General features: G+C 41.5%; 1 protein-coding gene across 4 annotated transcripts in view; it reads right to left on the bottom strand.

Moving 5' to 3' along the window:
• Positions 1–18,872, bottom strand: part of CARD19 (caspase recruitment domain family member 19) — a 50,979-nt gene that overhangs the window by 6,540 nt on the left and 25,567 nt on the right. For 2 of the 4 annotated variants that reach the window (XM_038771908.1, XM_038771909.1), the window contains exons 2-5: positions 8,869–9,011; positions 6,053–6,206; positions 1,411–1,470; positions 440–511 (exon numbers count right to left, since the gene is read on the bottom strand). In XM_038771908.1, coding sequence (XP_038627836.1) covers positions 440–511; positions 1,411–1,470; positions 6,053–6,206; positions 8,869–9,011 — 429 coding nt within the window. Of the gene's footprint in view, positions 1–439; positions 512–1,410; positions 1,471–6,052; positions 6,207–8,868; positions 9,012–18,599; positions 18,667–18,872 lie in introns of all 4 variants that reach the window. The other 2 variants (XM_038771910.1, XM_038771911.1) reach the window with 2 other exon arrangements.

Genomic DNA, 18,872 nt, shown 5'->3' with positions numbered 1-18,872 from the left:
CCGCAGGGACTTGACCTTGTTGCTTTTGCTAAATCCAGGGGATGGATGGGGATTTTGCAGCCCCACCATGTGCCCCCTTACTTTCACAGAGTCCTGAGAAGAGGACTGAGGCATGGAGGGGAGAGAGGGGCCATCCTTAAAGCTGGATCCCAAGGTACAGTGCACGCAGAGGTAGAGATAAGGTTGCTCTGGACTTCTTCTTGTGCCTCTTTCTCTGTTACACTTAGGGCATCTGTGAAGCATATGGAACTGACTTTCAAAGTACAGGAGAACTGAGCTCTCGGGGTGCCCATGTTGGTAACTCTATCTCCTGGGATTATTTCAGAAATGTCTAATTGTGGTTTAAATACTTAAAGAAAACCACAATTTAACTTTTGAAATCATTTGCAGTAAATGGACAACCAAAAAAAGGAAAAATATACTTCAATCATACTCATACCTGGTTGGTGGTAGTACATTAAAAATGCTAATCCTGCAGCCACACTGAAGCAAGCAAGGAAGAACATGGGACCTGAAAAGGAAGCAAAGGTAATTAACCAGGTACTGCTTGCTGTTAGCTAATGAACTTTTTATAATTCTCAAAGACACTACAGAAAAAATTGAAAGTAGAGAAAGGCGAAACGGATTTAATCATATACTGGGGATTCATTTTCCAGTTATAGATGTGATGGGAAAAGGCATGCACTGCTGTAGGCAAAAGATTTCCATACAAACAAATCGGGGTGGGGGGGGGGGGAGAAGAGATAGAAGGAGAGAGTGACTTGTGCAAATGTAGCTTTTAGACCCGCCCAAGAAAAAAAAAAACAAGAATGGAAAAATTGTGGTTACAAATTTAAAGGCCAGAATGAACCTGGTTGAAAATCTGGACCATTATAATTAGGCAAGGCAATCCCCAACCAAAACCAAACATGGGGAATGTACTCAAAGGGGGAAATAAGATTTGCAATGGGTTTAAAGGGCTTCCAATCTCTCTCTATTTTGCCACCAAACCCACTGGAACAATATATGAAAATTTCCACTTCATGTTCTCTTTGAAAATAATCAAGGTCGGGGTAAGAGGAAAAGAAAAATATGCTTATCCCTAATGAATTTATCCAAATTTATACATAACACGTCAATTTATCTGATTTGTTTAGATGATTTTAACTGTCCAGGACAATCACCAAGCATCAGTTTTGAATACATTTACATGTGCAATAGGAAGCTCATTTTACTAAGAAGTGAAGAACTTCAATAACTGTCATGAGGACACAGGAAGAATTTTCCATCCAGCAATAACTTAGATTTTTGAACAACTGACTGGCCATCACCACAGTGATTGATGTCTTAGGAATAAATGAACAGAGAGATAGATGAAGGGGAAGAATTTAGAGTTTTGCTCTTCAATGTTTCTGAATATATTGTATTTACCCCTGTCATTTAGATTATATTTCTCCTTGTCAGTGTCTATCTCTGTGGAATCTGAGGTTTCTAGAAATAAAAGTAACATATCAATCATTAGTAATGGGGTTCAACTAAGAACACATATTGGTCGCAATTCATGCAAAATTAAAATTATAACTGACTATTTTCTACAGGAACTTTAAATTGTACATATAGAATTAACATCTCCTAAAGACACAAGACTGCTGGCATTTATCAGGACTGAATTTTATTTCTCTAAGAGGTAGAACTAACCACTGGAAAGCAGCCAGGAGCAGTTCACACTTACATGAGGCTGTATTTTTCCTAAGGCGCCAAACCCATCTGAGTTTTGGCAGCTCAGAAGACTCCCCTATAAAAACATTTCTTTAAGCATGGAAAATGCGTTTATGTGACTCAAGCTGGGAAAAGCACTCAAATCCACTGGGACAATTTCAAAATGGGAAGGGTTGGGGAGGGTCTGGGGACACAAATAATGTGAACATAAAAAGCTCAATTATTCTCTGCATCTATGGCTACTGTAGAAGCAATTTTCACTCTGAGTCTGATGCCTGGACTTGAGAATGCTGACGTGGGAGTGCAAAACAAAAGACTACACTGAAACTGGTTCATGGCCATGGAGGGGAATAGCCCTTTACCTTTGACTTTATCTTTGCTAAGCAAATTATTTTAGGCCACTTGAAGTGTCCAATAATTTTGGCAAAAGATTTCACCAAGTTTGGCTGATGGGGAAGTGTTTGCTTCATACAAAACATCTGTTAGCAATCCCCAAGAGAACACCTCAAAGGTAAGACAAGAACAGACCAACACGAACACTACCATTATTGGGTCACACATTTATCCACCCAGCCCCATATTCTGCCTCTGACAGTAGTAACAGGCCCGTTGGAGGAACTGTTCTTGTACTCCTTTGACAACTACCCTAACGTTTACAGATATGCCATGGACATGCTTAACTTTCTCCACATATCTGTGGTTCTGCAATTGATCGTCTTGAACATTTTCTTGCAGACTGTAAATTCCCTCTGAGAAGGGATGGCATCTACCAACTTTGTCATACTGTACTTTTCCAAGTGCTTAGTAGAGTGCCCTGCACTCAGTAAGGGCTCAATAAATCCCACTGATTGACTGTACCAGCTGATATTTTCAGCCTGCAAAACTATCTGTGGTGACAAATTCCATATATTTATCACCTGCTAGATGAAGAGTTTTCTTTTGTTGTCCCTTCATCGTCTTATTGTGGGATTTGGTGAAAACAATTCAATGCTTGCCCCATCCACACCCTTCAAGGTGTTATAAACATCAATTATGTCTTCTTTCAGACTTCAGTCCATCAGCCCTCAAAAGGATATGGGGACCATCACATTACAATGGAATGGAATGTCACCAAGTGAAGGATTTCTCATTTTCCAAAAAGGAAATTGCATCTAGAGAATTAAAAATGGGATCCAGCTTTTATCCTCTAAGAACCTGCAGTACTTGTTTAAAGAACATATATCAAAGAACCAGATTCTCCCCTCTGAAGAGGGGCAAGAGCAGTTATCATGAATCCTTGCAGGCTGATGTCACAATCAATCAATCAATGGTATTTATTGAGCACTTACTATGTGCAGAGCAGTTTACTAAGCACTTGGGAGAATATAAAGTGGGAGAAGTTTCCATTCTCTATACTAGGATTATCAGGGCCCAGGGATGGGCCCTTGGCATAATGATGGTGCACATTCCTCAAGATTCTGTTGTGAGCGCTGCCACCACTGCTCCACACCTCCCCCTTCTTTTTATGGTATTTGTTAAGCGCTTGCTTTGTGCCAAGCACTGTACTAAGCACTGGGGTAGGTACAAGCTATCCCTTCTGACAACTCTCAGATGACTAGTGGACATTGCTCTACACAGCTATTCACTCAGGAGAGATTTTTGTTTTGCTGAAAATTAGTAGAGAAGAAGGGAAGAAGCAATTTTCTTTGCATCTCCTGAGGTGCACTGAGGGCCCTTCAGGAACTTGGATGGGAGATTAGGATCCAATACAAAAGTAGTATGTAGCATTCAAAGAAAGAGTCCAATTCTAAATTAAGGATTAACAAAAAAAAAAACCACTCAATGTGCTCGGAAAAGGTTGTAGGTGCCCCCCATCACCAATTAAAATCCAACACCTCATATCTAATTTCTAATTTTCCTCCTGCTTGACCTTTAATTAGAAATCCTTGACGAAAACAGTTATGGCATACATCTGACAAATGAAAAGTGCTTCTCACATGCTAAAAAATATAAAAATGTAATTGTAAGGTCACCTGGTTTTTTGAAAAAGATGAAAATGCACTTAATCTAATTTAACAGCTTTGAAATATTAACAGGTCCACATCAGCTAAGATATATTAACTATTTGTGTGCAGGAAATTTAGATTGCCTAGTTAATGGCCTTTCTTGGAAACTATGAGTCAGGGAAGAGTTAAGAGATACTCAGAGCACTGTATTACCATGAAGTCAGACTTGAGGCCAATCCCTAGTCACCCAGTATTAACCTGCCAGCGACTGCTAATTATAATTCCAAGAGGGATCTGTGATATTGCATTAAACAGGAGAGAGAGATTCTTTGGTGACTGGATAAGACACTGTTATGGCATTGAGCACTAGCAAGAGCGTTTTCCTTCCCACCCACTGGGAAAGTGTTCTGCCCTACACCTGAACCCAAGCAGTGTGGTAAGGTTACCAGAGAATCAGTCACCAAACTCAAGCCTTTGGAATAATCCAAGGTTCAAAATCTTAGCAGTAATTAACCAGGTTATGGTTCATTTGTTTTGGGCAGAAATTAACTAAATAGTTTAGCTCCAACTCAACACTGTACTTACCCCTTTTTTATGCTTCTTGCACTAATTGATTAAATTGCCAATAACTAAAAAGAATGCTCAGGAACTAACTTTGGCTGTACCGCCTATCTCTTTGGCTGCTCATTCTCAGTCTCCTTCGTGGGCCCCACCTCTGTCTCTTGCCCTCTAATGGGAAGTCCCTCAAGGTTCAGTTCTATGTCCCCTTCTATTCTCCACCAACACCCACTCCCTTGGAGAACTCATTTACTCCTGTGGCTTCAACTACCATCTCTATGTGGATGATTCCCAAATCTATATCTCCAGCCCTGAACTCTCCTTTCCTGCAATCTCACATTTCCTCCTGCCTTCAGGACAACTCTACATGGATGTCCCGCTGACACCTCAAACTAAACATGTCCAAAACAGAACTCCTCATCTTCCCACCCAAACCCTGTCTTCCCCCTGGCTTTCCCATCACTGTAGACAACACCACCATCCTTCCTGTCTCAAACTCGTAACCTGGGCATTATCCTCAACTCATCTCTCTCATTCAACCCAGGTATTCACCAAATCCTGTCGGTACTACCTACACAGCATTGCTAAAATCTGCCCTTTCCTTTCCATCCAAACTGCTACTTATCCCATCCTACCTTGATTAATGCATCAGCCTCCTCTCCGACTTCCCTGATTCCTGTCTTTCCCCACTCTAGTTCATACTACTCTTGGTTACTCGGTTGCCCCTCCACCTCTGCATAAAACAGAAACTCCTTACCATTGGCTTTACAACACTCAATCAGCTCGGCTTTAAAACACTTAATCAGCTCACCTTCTCCTATCTCACTTCACCGATTTCCTTCTACAATGAAGCCCACTCACTTAACTCCTCCAAAACCAACCTACTCACTGTTCCTCAGTCTTGCCTATCTCGCTAATGACCCTTTGCCCACATCCTCCCTCTGGCCTGGAACTCCCTCCCCCTTCATATACAACAGACCATCAACACCTCCAGTCATATCAACCCAAACACCAAGCTCTAGCAGATATATTTTCTTTATACCCATTCTCAGCACTTGTGTCTACACACAACCAATTACACTATTCTGATTGCTCTATTTGCAAATATTTTCATGTGTCCCTCTTAGAAAGTAAGCTCACTGGGGGCAGGGACTGTATGCTTCTGTTGTACGTTCCCCAAGCGCTTAGTACCATGCCTTGAACCCAGTGGACACTCAAAAAATGCCAATTACTACTATCAATATATGGTATTTATCAATCAATGGTATTTACTATGTGCTTTATGTGCTATGTCTACTACCACCACCACCAACAACAACCAGAGAACAGTTTTTCATTTAGCTTTCTGCAAAGTGATACAGAACTACGAGCCATCATGATACCCACTTCCACAGTAAAAAAACAAAACAAAACAAAACTTAACCGCCACAAAAAGTATCGTGACTCATACCATAGCACTGTGGTTCATAGAGAATCCAAAGAATGGCTAAAACCTTTACTGCTCAAATTTTGTTAGTCTGTCTCAAGTTGGCATCTGTCACCCTCAAAAGTCTTATGCAGAAGATAGATTAGAAAAACCACATCCAAGCAAGCAAAAATGATCTGCAATAAAAAACGCAAAAAGCTAAAAAGATTTTAGTAGGCTTTGTCTGGCAGAATGAAATGCTCAACATGATGAACGTGCATTAATTGCAGGTAAACAAGTGAAAAGGTGCACTTATTTCTTAAAGGGAATTTCTATTTTTTAACTAGGCAAGGCAATGCAAACTTTGACCCAATAAATCAAAATCACCATCAACAACCCAACTTACTCATAATTTTCCGGCTTGGCAAGCTGTTATATTGATGTTGGGCATTGATGTATAAAGCTCGGTAGAATTCCTGACAATCACGTTCTCCTTTCTTCTGAAGATGATTTAGCAAGTGGGTCAAACGTACACGGAGCAATGTTTTGGGATTTCTGAACTGGAAACCAGAAGGGAGAATTAGGATGAAGGCTGCAAATGTAAAATATTGGCAACATCATTGGGCAGTAAACATTAGCAAGGGCTCAAACTGCAACCAGATCTGGATTCTTCAGATGTGTGTCCAAAAAACCCTTCCTATGAAATTGATGCCTGACCTTGATCCCTAAACTTTATCAAAGATTGGCTTCCTGATTACTGTGCATATAATAATGACAATTGTGATATTTGTTAAGTGCTTACTATGGCTCAAGCATGGTCCTAAGCGCTGGGGAAGACACAATATAATCAGGTCAGGCACAGTCCCTGTCCCACACAAGACTCACAATCTAAGTAGGTGGGGAAACAGATATTGAATCCTCATTTTACAAAATGAGGTAACTGAGGCACAAAATTAAGTGACTTGCCCAAGGTCACACAGCCTTAGATGGGCCTAGCCAGGATTAGAACCCAAGTCCTCTGAATCCCAGGCCCGTGCTCTTTCCACTAGGCCACACTGCTGACACATGTACTGTGCGATGGTGTTAAATATTAATTATATACTAAAAGCACTGCAAAAAAGGGAAAAGATATGGAGGCGGCATTTTCTAGTTTACAGAGAATTAGTCTGGAAATCAGGCACATATTAGCCACAGCTCTGCCACTTACTGTGTGGTCATAACCACTCTGGGCCTCAGTTTACCCCAAAGCATAAAACAAGGACAATAATTACTGCTTCTTCTTTTTCACAGAAATGTGGTGAGAACAAAGGAAAGGATAAGTACATTATCAGAATTTAGGCCTTTATTTTTAGAATGCATTGATTCATTTAGAATTCCTTAGAGTTCATTGATGTTACTGTTCTAAACTCCCACAAAAGTGTCATAAAATGGATTCCCAACCAGTTTAATGATTTCTCACACTACCTTCTCCTCTTTTCAGGTTGCTTATTGCTATTTCAGGATTGGGTCAGATTATGGCTACTTCAATCCTCTCTGGGGACAGAAAAGAGCAAGTAGCAAATAACCACCCCTAGCACTAGTGTCCTCAGTTACTGTGCAAGATTGTAAGAACTAGCTGTGGGGGAAGCGTACTGAAGCAAAAAAGGCCTTGCCCTATCACCTCGTCAAATTAGAAAGTTCAACCCTTGGTTTTAAGGCTGCATGTGGGGGGTGGGCAGTGAGGCCTCCGGGGTCAAGGCCAGAAAGAAATGGGTCAGAAAGCAGAGAGAGGGGAGGAGAAATGGAGAGAGGAGAATGGGGGGAAAGAGACATAGGAGAGGGGACAGTGGACAAGGAAGAGGGGAAATGGTCACTCCCTCAGCTTCCCAGCCCAGGATGAGCCAGTTCAGCAGGGGTCGCCAATACTGTTGGAATGGTCAATTCTGGCTGAGTGACAACGGTGGTGGCTTGAGCTCAGTCCTGTTTGCCTGGGCCACACCACCAGACAGAAGCAGTGGCACAACTCAGGACAGGCCAGTCCAACCACAGCCACCATGATAGCCCAGACTGAGCCCCTTCCTTCCTCTCCCCCTACTCTCCCTCCCCACCCCCCACACCTTACCTCCTTCCCACAGCACCTTTATATATGTATATATGTTTGTACATATTTATTACTCTATTTATTTTACTTGTACATATTTATTCTATTTATTTTATTTGGTTTATATGTTTTGTTTTGTTTTGTTTTCTGTCTCCCCCTTCTAGACTGTGAGCCCACTGTTGGGTAGGGACCATCTCTATATGTTGCTAACTTGTACTTCCCAAGTGCTTAGTACAGTGCTCTGCACAGTAAGCGCTCAATAAATATGATTGAATGAATGAATAGCCACTGCCTCTGCCACAAGGGTGGAAACAGTGGAAGCCTGGGCAAGTCACTCTGGATAAACTGGCCCCAGGAAGGCCCAATTCAGCTATGGCACTGATGGTGGCAACTGCAGTAGAGGTTACTGCTGTTGTCAAGGTGGAGGAAAAGGTAAACAGTCTCCTACTCTTCTTCCTTTCCCTCTTCCTCCCTGCAGCCAAGCCCCCACCATTACCACCATGGCTATGGGGGCCTTTCCTGCCTTAATGGATCTCCCCTTGGCTATTTGGATAATGGAATAGACTATCAAAAAGAGTGACCTTCCCGCCTATTTGGGGATGTCATGGAACATTATTTTAACCGTAATGTACTCTATTCAGCTATTCGATTCCATCACATTAACTGCTAATTTTCACAGCTTGGGCTTTCTAGAAAACACAATTTGTGCCTTATAAAAGTTAACCACTAACTTGCACCACTGGTCTCTGAATGCCAGGGTTTCATCACATTTATCTATTTGCCTTTACCTAGCCTACTTACTAAATATGGGAACTGTGAGTCACTACAAAAATCAATTATTTTGTTTCTTCTCCTGTAATCTGTTTTCCTCCTGAATATTTTTTAGAAAAGGACAAAAATTCCAAAATTAAGAGATTTTGAAATATTAAAAGACAAACTTCATCTTTTCCTGGCTTTCCTACAGGCAGAATTAGCTCACTGATTAGACAAATAAAAGCACAAATCTGCTGACATTTAGAATTTCTTCTTTAAGCATTAGCTGTGGCAGCCATTTAGATTTGTAATGAAAGTAAAGTCAGGTACAGTATCATTAAATCCAAAATCAAAACAGGCTCCGGAATTTTGCAAGTGTAAGTCAATACCTTTTCTGCTTCTTTATTGGTGAGAATTTGTGGATAGTATCTGTTTAGCTGGAGGATAATTTTATCAACCTCCTGTTCACTTAATCTGCCATTACTTATTAGAAAAGGTGTGTCTTGCACCAGTTGGTCGCGGAAAGTCTGATCTGAAAAGCAAAATAAAGACCTTCATAAACCACTTTTACCAGCTGGTAACTTGTTTCCTTCCAAGCTCAAACCTTCTGAAAGAAAAAGGTGTAAAATTTAGTGGAAGATTTTTAATTCTGTATTCATTAATTTCCTCCTCTAAACTGGCAAACTCCTTATGGGCAGGGAATATGTCTACCAATGCGGTTGCACTGTTGTCTCCCAAGTGCTTAATATAAGTCTCTATACACAGTAAATGCCCAATAAATACCATTGACTGATTAATTTTCCTGAATCAAATTTCCTGCTCAGCCTCACCAGATGAAATTATTTAAGCCCACTAACTCCATGGAACATACACAGGCGCAGAAAGTGCATTTTGAAAGTAGTAAATACATTCCTAAATTTCAAGTGTTGGAATTTCAACCAAATGCCAAAAAATATAAGCTTCTCCAAAACAACAGAAGCTTTCACAGTGGCTATCAACTGCAGCATTCACTGAAATTGTTCTTGGAACTTTGGTGACATTTATAAAGAAAAAAAAAACCAAAACAAAAAAACTACCATACCAGAGAAGCATTTGCAAAACTTCAGGTTATGCATCATTCAATCAATCAAAAGTTTTTTATTGAGTATCTACTATATGCATATCACAGTACTAAACACTTGGGAGAGTACAATATAGTCATAAAATGTGAGTGCTGCTCTCAAGGAGCTTACAATCTAACAGGGGGCACAGATACTAAAGTAAATTACAGATCAGAGGATTAGAGTATAAAGATATACATATAAGTGCTTTTGATGGGGGAGTGAGGGTGGAAGGCTGGTAGGAAATGAGCTCCCAAGTGGTACCGAAGTCCCGATGTGGCCGTAGAATAGATATAAAATGGGGAGATTAGAAAATTGGGGGAGATTAGAAAATTGGGGAAGATGTCCTGGAAGAGATGCCATTTCAGAAGGGTTTTCAAGTTGGTGAGACCAATTGATCTGTTGGATGTGAAGGCAGAGAAAGTTCCATGCAGTGGGGAGGGTGCAAGCAAAAGGTTGGCCACAGAAGACACATTAGCAGAACACAGTGAGAAGATTAATTTAAGAGGAATGAAGTATGTGAGCTGGGGTGTAGTGGGAAGAGAGAGTGGACAAAGTAGTGGGGAGAGCTGATCGAGCACCTCGAAGACACAGGTCAGGAGTTTCTGCTTGATATTTTGAGGGATGGAAAACTATTCAAAGTTTCTGCGGAATATGGAAATGTGTGCAGAATGATGTCTTAAAAAGATGATCTGGGCAGCAGAGTGAAATATTGACTAGAAAGGCGAGAGAATGGCGATGGGGAGCAACAAGGCGGCTGATGTAGTAGTCCAGCTGGGATATAACAAGTGCCTGGGCTGGCATGGTAGCCATTTGGATGGACAGGAAGTGGGGTCGGGGGGAAGGGGATTCTGGAAATGTTCTGGAGGAAAAGCCAGCAGGGTATGGTGACAGACTGAAAAGGCGGGTAGCCGAAAGAGTAACAACTCAACGATAATGCCAAGGTTTGGGGCTCGAAAGACAGAAGGGATGGTGTTATCAATAAATCAATCAGTGCCAAACTTTCTAAATATGTTTCCGGTTTAAAATCTACTGCATCTCCCCTTCCAATTGAAATTGTGTGGGGAACGAAATTCAGATACACGTTCACTTGCTTGGATTTGGCCCCACTCTCTGAGGTTTTTGCTCTTTAAATAGACCCACTTAAATCAGCTACCATGCAAATGGCTTTCATCTGAAAGTGCATAGTGTGCCCATTTCCCGGGCTCCGTAGTACATCAGGAACATACATCACATCATCATGTCACCTCTACTGATTTTGGTTCCCTGAAACAATACCAACTAAATACCACTACATTAAAAAGTCTTAAAACACACTTGGAAGCCTTTAGCAGTGCTGAAAATCAGAATTGATGGTTCTGAATATTAATTGCCTACATTTCAATAATTTCTTACTCTCTTTTCCTATGACTCCCGCAGAAGCCAAAACGAATTTCATAACAGGGTAAAAGATGATGAAAACTGAGTTTCCTAAAATTGATCAATGAACATGTGCAAAGTGATATGAGGTCCTTGGACAAGTATTATAGGCAAATGTCAAGTATATTTATGGATGCTTCTTTTTTATGTTGCTTCTCAGCCTTACATTTCATGTTGGTTTACTAGTTCCTCTGTACATAATGTTTCAGATAAATCCCCCTTTCATTTCATAGTTGTCAATCTAAACTCCATATAAAATATATAACTTTGAGGAGATACTCAAGGTGATAAAACAAGGCATTCCAACATATTGGAGGAGAAATGGACAATAACATTTAAATTCAAGAGTGAAAGATGTGGCTTATTTTTAACACTCCAGCTCTGTTTCAACATTTGCTCTTACTTCCTACCATTACCGTAATTATTTTTTAACCCAGCTTTATTTTTTGGTTTGCTTTTTGTTTTTATGGTATTAAGTGCTTATGTGCCAGGCACTGTACTGGGGTAGATACAAGCTAATCAGATTGGACACAGTCCATGTCATACATGGGGCTCACAGTCTTAATTCCTATTTTACAGATGAGGGAACTGAGGCACAGAGAAGTTAAGTGGCTTGCCCAAGTTCACACAGCAGACAAGTGTCAGAGCCAGGATTAGAACTCAGGTCCTCTGACTCCCAGGCCCGTGCTCTTTACACTAGGCCACACTGCTTCCCAGTGTGTAATTTTTTGAGTTTGAGTCTTTAATAAATGAGAATATGGAATGGGCAAAGAAAAAAGAATGCCATATGGTCAGCCCAACCTTCAAGTCAACAGTGTGTTGTGTTACAAGCATAACCTGGTTATAAGATTGAAAAAAGTATAAATCAATGGAGGTTTTTTTCAAAGATTATAAACAGGAATACATTATTTCAGAGCAGAGGCTCCTTCTTAATCAATAAGTTGGTAGTATATTTCCAGTGCTGTAAATTTCCACAGTTTTTTTTTTAATTTGCCCAGGATATTGAGACTAAAACTGTGAGAGGCAATTGATGCCTAATGATTACTTACAAGTAACAGTCTTCAAGAAAACTTTAGAAACAAGGGCGCATTTGCACTGACTCTACTGGCCACAGGGGCCTAAATATTTTGTTCCTATTTTCTCTAACTTTGTGAGTAGGAACAACTAGTTGAAGCTAGGGTAAATGGAGCATGAAGTTTCCAGCATATAATCCATTGGCTTTTGGAGAAATATAAGAAATATGAACTGGACCCCAGGTATCTACCAAGAATATGGACGTGCCTGCACAGGGCAAATCTTACGGCATACTGACAAACTTGACAATCAGTTCTGCTATAACCCTTGTTTCCACTATGTGATTTGGTTAGCACACTACTGAAAAATTAGGGAACATTCTTCCCACCATGCACTATACTGCTATTCATAAACTGGTGTAAGTAGATTTAGTGCAGGAAGAAATAGCTGTGCTTATTCAAATGGTGTAGGTACCACCAGTTCTGCTATGATGTGGTAGTCGTGTTCTCAAAAAACATCTTGTACATCTTGACCACGTCTGGACCATCTTTAAAGCACTCAATCATCTTGGCCCCTCCTACCTTACCACCCTGATTTCCTACTACAACCCAGACTGCACACTTCACTACTCTAACACCAACCTACTCACTATACCTTGATATCATCTGTATCACTGCTGACTCCTCACCCATGTACTGCCAGGAATGGCCTCCCCTCTTCATATCTAACAGATGATCACTCTCCCCACGTTCAAAGCTTTTTTAAAAGCACATCTCCAAGAGGCTTCCCCAATTAAGCCCTCATTTCCTCTTCTCCCACTCCCTGGATTTGAACCTTAGAATTCAACCCACCCTCAGCCTCACAGCACTTATGTCCATATCTGTAATTTACTTATATTAATGTCTGTCTCCCTTTTAGACTGTAAGCTCATTGTGGGCAGGGAACACGTCTACCTACTCTCTTGCATTGTACTGGCCCAAGTGCTTAGTACAGTGCTCTGCACACAGTAAGTACTCAATAAATACAACTGATTGATTGATCGGCCAATGCCACACAATACTAGTACCAACTTGTGGTCACCTAATATACCGTTGGAAGAGCATTCCCTAATTTTCCAACAGCTTTCTATCCAATCTCATAATGAAAACATACATTATGGGACAACTGACTATGCTATAACTTAATTTTTCCATAACTCTGGGTTCCTCAAGAACATAATTACTGTGTCAGAGCAAAACTGGCTGCATCAATGATGCTAATGATATCTGACGTATTAGCCACTTAATTTTGGGGTTGGGATGGGGGATTCGCTACTAGTTCCTTTGTAGAAACTCAACAAACTAGAATTGAAAAACATTAGACTTCGCTGGTGTGGACAGTTTTTTTTCTCTGAGATGGAATTCCTATGGGTGCTTCCCTATTTTCCGATTGGTCTGTCCATTTGCTAGCACTCTCAGGCGACATCTGTCAGGTTGATGCTCTCCTCTCGTCCCCATTCTACTACCAGCTTGCTTGGACCTTAAGGGCTGCAAAATCCTGAAATACGGCTTGTCAATTAGGCAGACTTCTGCTCAGGATTCCTGAGGCGAGCTCTGAGACAAAATTAGTGGTGTGGTGTGTGGCTCATAAAAAGAGGATGCTACCTGTTAATTTAAGTTGGCCCTTAGCACTAAGTGCTGTGCAGTTCTGGGCCCAAACCAGATTTTTCTACTAAAAAATTATGTTTGAAATACATAGCTGGTCCACTGAGGTATGGTCTAGGTTGACAGCTTTGTGGTCCTGTTTTCTAATTAGACAGATGTTTGACTGGCTATCCCAGAATCACCCAGAAGGTGAATCTGGCTTTAGTAAAAAATCTCCACAACACCTTTATGGGGAGAGCAGGGAAGGAGAGCAGGGGGAGATGAAAAGCATAATTCACCCTCTTTTACAGAAGGAGAAACTAGGGGCCTATAGAGATTTAGTGAGATACCTGAGGACATAAGGGAGAGTAGTAAGTAGAATCCAAATTAAACAACCATCTGTCCTGAACAGTTTAGTTATTGACCTGCCTAAAGGCAGGAGGCTGAACCAGATGCTCTCAAGGCTCTTTCCAACTCTGGGACTCTATGTCTGACCATGGACTAACCCTCTAAGCCACAATAAAAAGCACACTCTAGCATTGCACAATTTGTCTCTGATTGACAATTTAGTAACTCTTCCTGGCAGATCAGGAAGAGAACAGCTTGGTATAGCCCCACCCTAAAAATCTCAGAGTTGTCCTTCGCTTCATAGAGGACACTGTTAGCAGTGAGTTGCAACCCTGGGTTACACTGAGAACCTATTGTACATTTGAACACTGTGCCCATGACAATGCAGTAGGGTATGCCTTTCTCCTCTTAACCACTGGTCTCTGCATAATGCTCCCCCCGAGTGGCAAGGGGCCAGGATATCCCAGCGAACCCAAACATCGAACCACAACCTCAGGAAGCCAGCACTTTTCAGCTAACTTGGCAACTTTTCAATGGCAAGCTATTCTTAGAATATGTCTCACTTCAGAAGCAAAAACTTTTTAAAAAGTTGTCTTAATTCCTAATCAGCTACCCAAAATGGAGGGAGAGAGGGGAGAGTTTGAGGGAGGAGAGGTGGAATGACACAATAAGCCATTTTCACATCCCAAGAAATGATGACCGGTGCATGAATAAAATAAAATAAAACCCTGCCATTTGGAGTGAGCATTACATCCCTAAGACTGGCTGATCAGTTAGCCAGGTTGCTGTCTGATGGCATTGCTGTGTGTGTGGCCTCTGTTTCATAGGGTGGGGAGGAAAGGAAAGGTTTCTCCTACCACCAGCAGATTCTGTGCTCGAGTTCTTTTTGCACTAGTAGCGATGGTTTGTGCTGTTTCATTCATACCCTCCTGTCTGGTCCTGCACACCCCCACCCTCTTCACCCCCAGTAAGTGGCAAGCATGGTGAGATGGCTGCCAGGGGTAACATTTGCAATCTTTGGCCATTCATTCATTCATTCATTTTTATTGAGAGCTTACTGTGTGCAGAGCACTGTACTAAGCGCTTGGGAAGTACAAGTTGGCAACATATAGAGATGGTCCCTACCCAACAATGGGATCACAGTCTAAAAGGGCCTCAACAGTCTAAAAGGCCATGGAACAGAGATGTAGGTACAGTATAATGTGAACAGACATTTTGCTTTAGAGAGGGCTAGGCTGTATGTTTTAGTATTCTGTCCAGCCAAGCCTAAAATGAAACCCATTAAGCCACCACTGCTGCTGCTATTTCCGCCATGGCTAAACTGGCCTGTCCAGGCTGCCTATGGTTATTCCTGCCCAGCTAGAAATACATGCTCTACCTGATCCTGTTCCCACAGAAACTTTCATCTCTGGTCTGGAAGGGCCAGTTTTAGCTTGGCCATGGTGGCCCACTTTTCCCAGTCAACCACTATCACCACTACTTGGATGGCAATGTTGTTTAAAGATGGCATCAGTCACCCAGCACTGCAGCCTAGGCAGAAATACTGGAGCCACGTGGCAGCTGCATAGACTGGAGAGCTGCAGCAGCAGTGGCAGAGCAGCAGGCCGGGAAGGAAGGTGGGGGGAGGGGGAAGTGGAGCAAAGTCCCACACCCCATCCCTATCTCTTCTTTCTCCCTTTCTCCCCATTTTCTCTTTGCTCTACCTTACCCATTGCCTCTCTCTTTTTTCATTTTCCACTTGCTCCTCCTCTCCCCTTTTTGCTTTCCCCACTGTTTCGCCTTCCCTCTTCTAACTCCTCTCTTTATTCCCCTCCCCACTTTAGACTCTGCCCCAGTCACACTGAAAATGATCAGAATTCTTCTACCAAAGCACTTTTGTGTCCACTGTAAAAGTTCTGTAAATGGCAAAGTTGAAAGTTTCTGGCCCAGATAGGATACATTATGTTTTCACTTTGTTCAACTTTTTCCTCCTATAAAACCGTTAGTAAAATGACTGCTCTTTTAATAACCACCCTGTTTTATAGGACAGCACAGGAAATGAAGAACATTTGGCAACTACACTTCTTGAAACTTCAATTGTACTCTTTGGGCTTGCAAAAGGATTTTAAATGTTCTTCCACCTAAGGGCTCAGAAAGGACTGCAAATAGAAAACAGAACAAAGAAGGATGTGGGTTTTTAGGGGAGAAAGAGGGAAGGGAGAAGTAATGGGATATTAGTAAAGGATGCTATTTTAAACCTAAATCATGTGAGACAACTACAGCAAAAGAAATACTACAATTCTATAGAAATATCACTCTTCTTCTGCTAAGGAACACAAACAATCCAGTATATAACATTACCAGATCTGCTAGGGCTTTCTTAACAGATGCATTATTTCAGCTTCCAACTCTTCAACTAGCTAGAGAGATTGCGGGGTGGGTGGGTTGGGGGGAGGAATGCTGTATTTAAATCTTTTCCCACTTATTCTTGCAGATACCCTTCAAAAAAAAATCCCCATGAATAAATTGAATCATGGAGAAGCTTCTGTATAAGGATAGACTGAAAAGTTTAGGATTCTTCATTTTGAAAAGATGTAAAACTCAGAAGAGAATGACTACTACTATTTACTACATTTTCTAAGTTCCTCCTTTATATAAAAGCACTGTACTAAATATCAGGGACAGGTACATGGATGATAATTCAGACACTGCCCTTGGCCCACAGGGGACTCTCAAACTATCACAAAATGACTAAAATGTATAAAATTACAAAGAGCCAGAACAGAGCAAACATGGAATTGCTACTCACCAACTCCTGTGACACGAGGACCAGGGGGCACCCAATGATGCTAGGTGGTGACAAGTTCAAAGTAAGAGGAAACTTCATACAGCAGGTGAGAAATGTGGAATTTCTGATCATTTAATTTGAGCAGACTGAAAATATCAGCAGGTTTAAAATGGGTTTGGATCAATTCATGAATGACTGGTTCAAGATGCATTACCAGGGGGCAAAATAGCCTCCCTGGGTGGTTTTAAATAGATTCATAGGCTTTAGATCCGTGATGCGTTATGAGAGGGGGAAAATAGGCGTTTTATACCTTACATCCACAAGCATTCGGGGTGGATGTCAAGGAAGGCCACCATCACTCTTACGCTTTCTGTTGCCACTGTTGGAGATTGGCTGGACCATCGGTCTACTGCCAAAACATCCATTGTTTATGTCATTATGTATTACTGTCTCCTTTCTCTACTAAAATATATGATCATGAAAAAGTGAAATCAGAAGCCTATAGCAAATCTGAGTTTAGTGACTCATTAATATAGGAATTGGATTACATCAGTAAACATTTTTAAAAGTGCAAGTTATCCCAATCCACTATACGATCCATCAGTGGAGTGACTTTTGATACATCTTAACCACCAGTCGGTTATCTTGGCTTAGCTCTAAGATTGCTTCCCAGAGCATCCACTTACAGGGAGCGGACCTGGTAAAATGTATTTATATTCAGCTGTTGCTGATTTTCCCTAAAAGGGAAACTCCTCTGCCATGAAGCCTAGTTTAATTTAGAGTGGCCTCTGTTTTGATCCAGGAGTTTCAGGGAAAAGCACACTATACATATATCCTTAAGATAAACTGGTATTCTTTCCAACTGGGTGGGAGTGCGTATGGGACTGAGACACAGGCTGAACTTGGCCCATACAGCTAGGCTGACCAGTTGGGTTTGAACCAGTCCCTCATTATGGGGATGGACAGAGGAAATGCTGCAATTCAGCTGCTGAGACCTCACCAAACCAAAGGCGAGCCCAAGCTGGAGCAGAAGGGGCCCGTAACTAATTTCCAAACAGTTACTGCCTTGCATATGTGGCAGTTCCCCACATGTGCCATTATCCCCTTGGCTGCTGGGACTACAACTCCTAGCAGCCCGTAAAACAGCCATACATGAACAACAGAGCCATGGAGAAATGAGTGTGGAGCCATTTCTTGAGGGCCCTTCTGATCTGGCTTTTGCTTGGACTGTAAGGATAGAGGAAAAATCCTAAAATTGGACATTTTGGCCAATGCCAAGGGTGAAATTGCCCCACTGGGGTTTCTGAGGACCTGCTCCTTGTAGTAGAGCGTTCATCTGTCCCAAAAGGGACTAGCAAATTATTTGTGAGCGAGGCCCCCAATCACAAAAAAAAAAGAAAATCCAGTGTGACTTTGAGAGGACATAGATTTCCAGTGTACATGCTCTACCTCAGGGGTGCCCAAAACCCACTAACTCTTATGACTTATCTGGTCCAGGCGACATGGTTTTAATTTTAATTTACCCTCAGAAGTGCAGTGTCATGGCCTAGTGGAATCAGAGGACCTGGGTTCTAATCCTGGATCCATCACTTGCCTGTTGTGTAATCTTGGGCAATTAACTTACCTGTGCCTCGGTTTCCTCATCTGTAACATTGGGATTCAATCCGTTTACCTCCTGCTTAGACTATGAGTCCCCATGTGGGGCAAGGACTGTCTGACATGATTAGCTTGTATCTATCCCATCACTTACAACAGTGCTTGACACACGGTAAGCACTTAAATACCACAATCATTACTATAAATGGGTTTTTCCTTATAGGTTTTTTATTTTTATTTTCCAAAGCACTCACCCATTTAGTTTCTTGTATGAGCAAGCATATTTCGTGAGACCTGTCCTGAATCTTCCATGTGTTCTGTCTGGCTGGTTTAGCAGATAAAATGCATAGAGGAAACAACAAAATTGCACACGATCAAAAATTATTTATTCGTGGTAAGAATTACTCTTTGTCCACTTCCTTCCCCTTGATAATTCCTTAATTCTTCTGTGGTAAGCAAATTCTGACTAGGTCTCACCAGCGGCAATTACCTGAGAAATTCAAGCCTGAATACCTTACTCTTTGGCC

This window comes from Tachyglossus aculeatus, chromosome X1 (genome assembly GCF_015852505.1).
Source record: "Tachyglossus aculeatus isolate mTacAcu1 chromosome X1, mTacAcu1.pri, whole genome shotgun sequence".
In the NCBI taxonomy this organism is placed as follows: domain Eukaryota; kingdom Metazoa; phylum Chordata; class Mammalia; order Monotremata; family Tachyglossidae; genus Tachyglossus; species Tachyglossus aculeatus.
The sequence above is the reverse complement of the archived record's forward strand: the minus strand, read 5'-3'. Positions and strand labels throughout refer to the sequence as shown.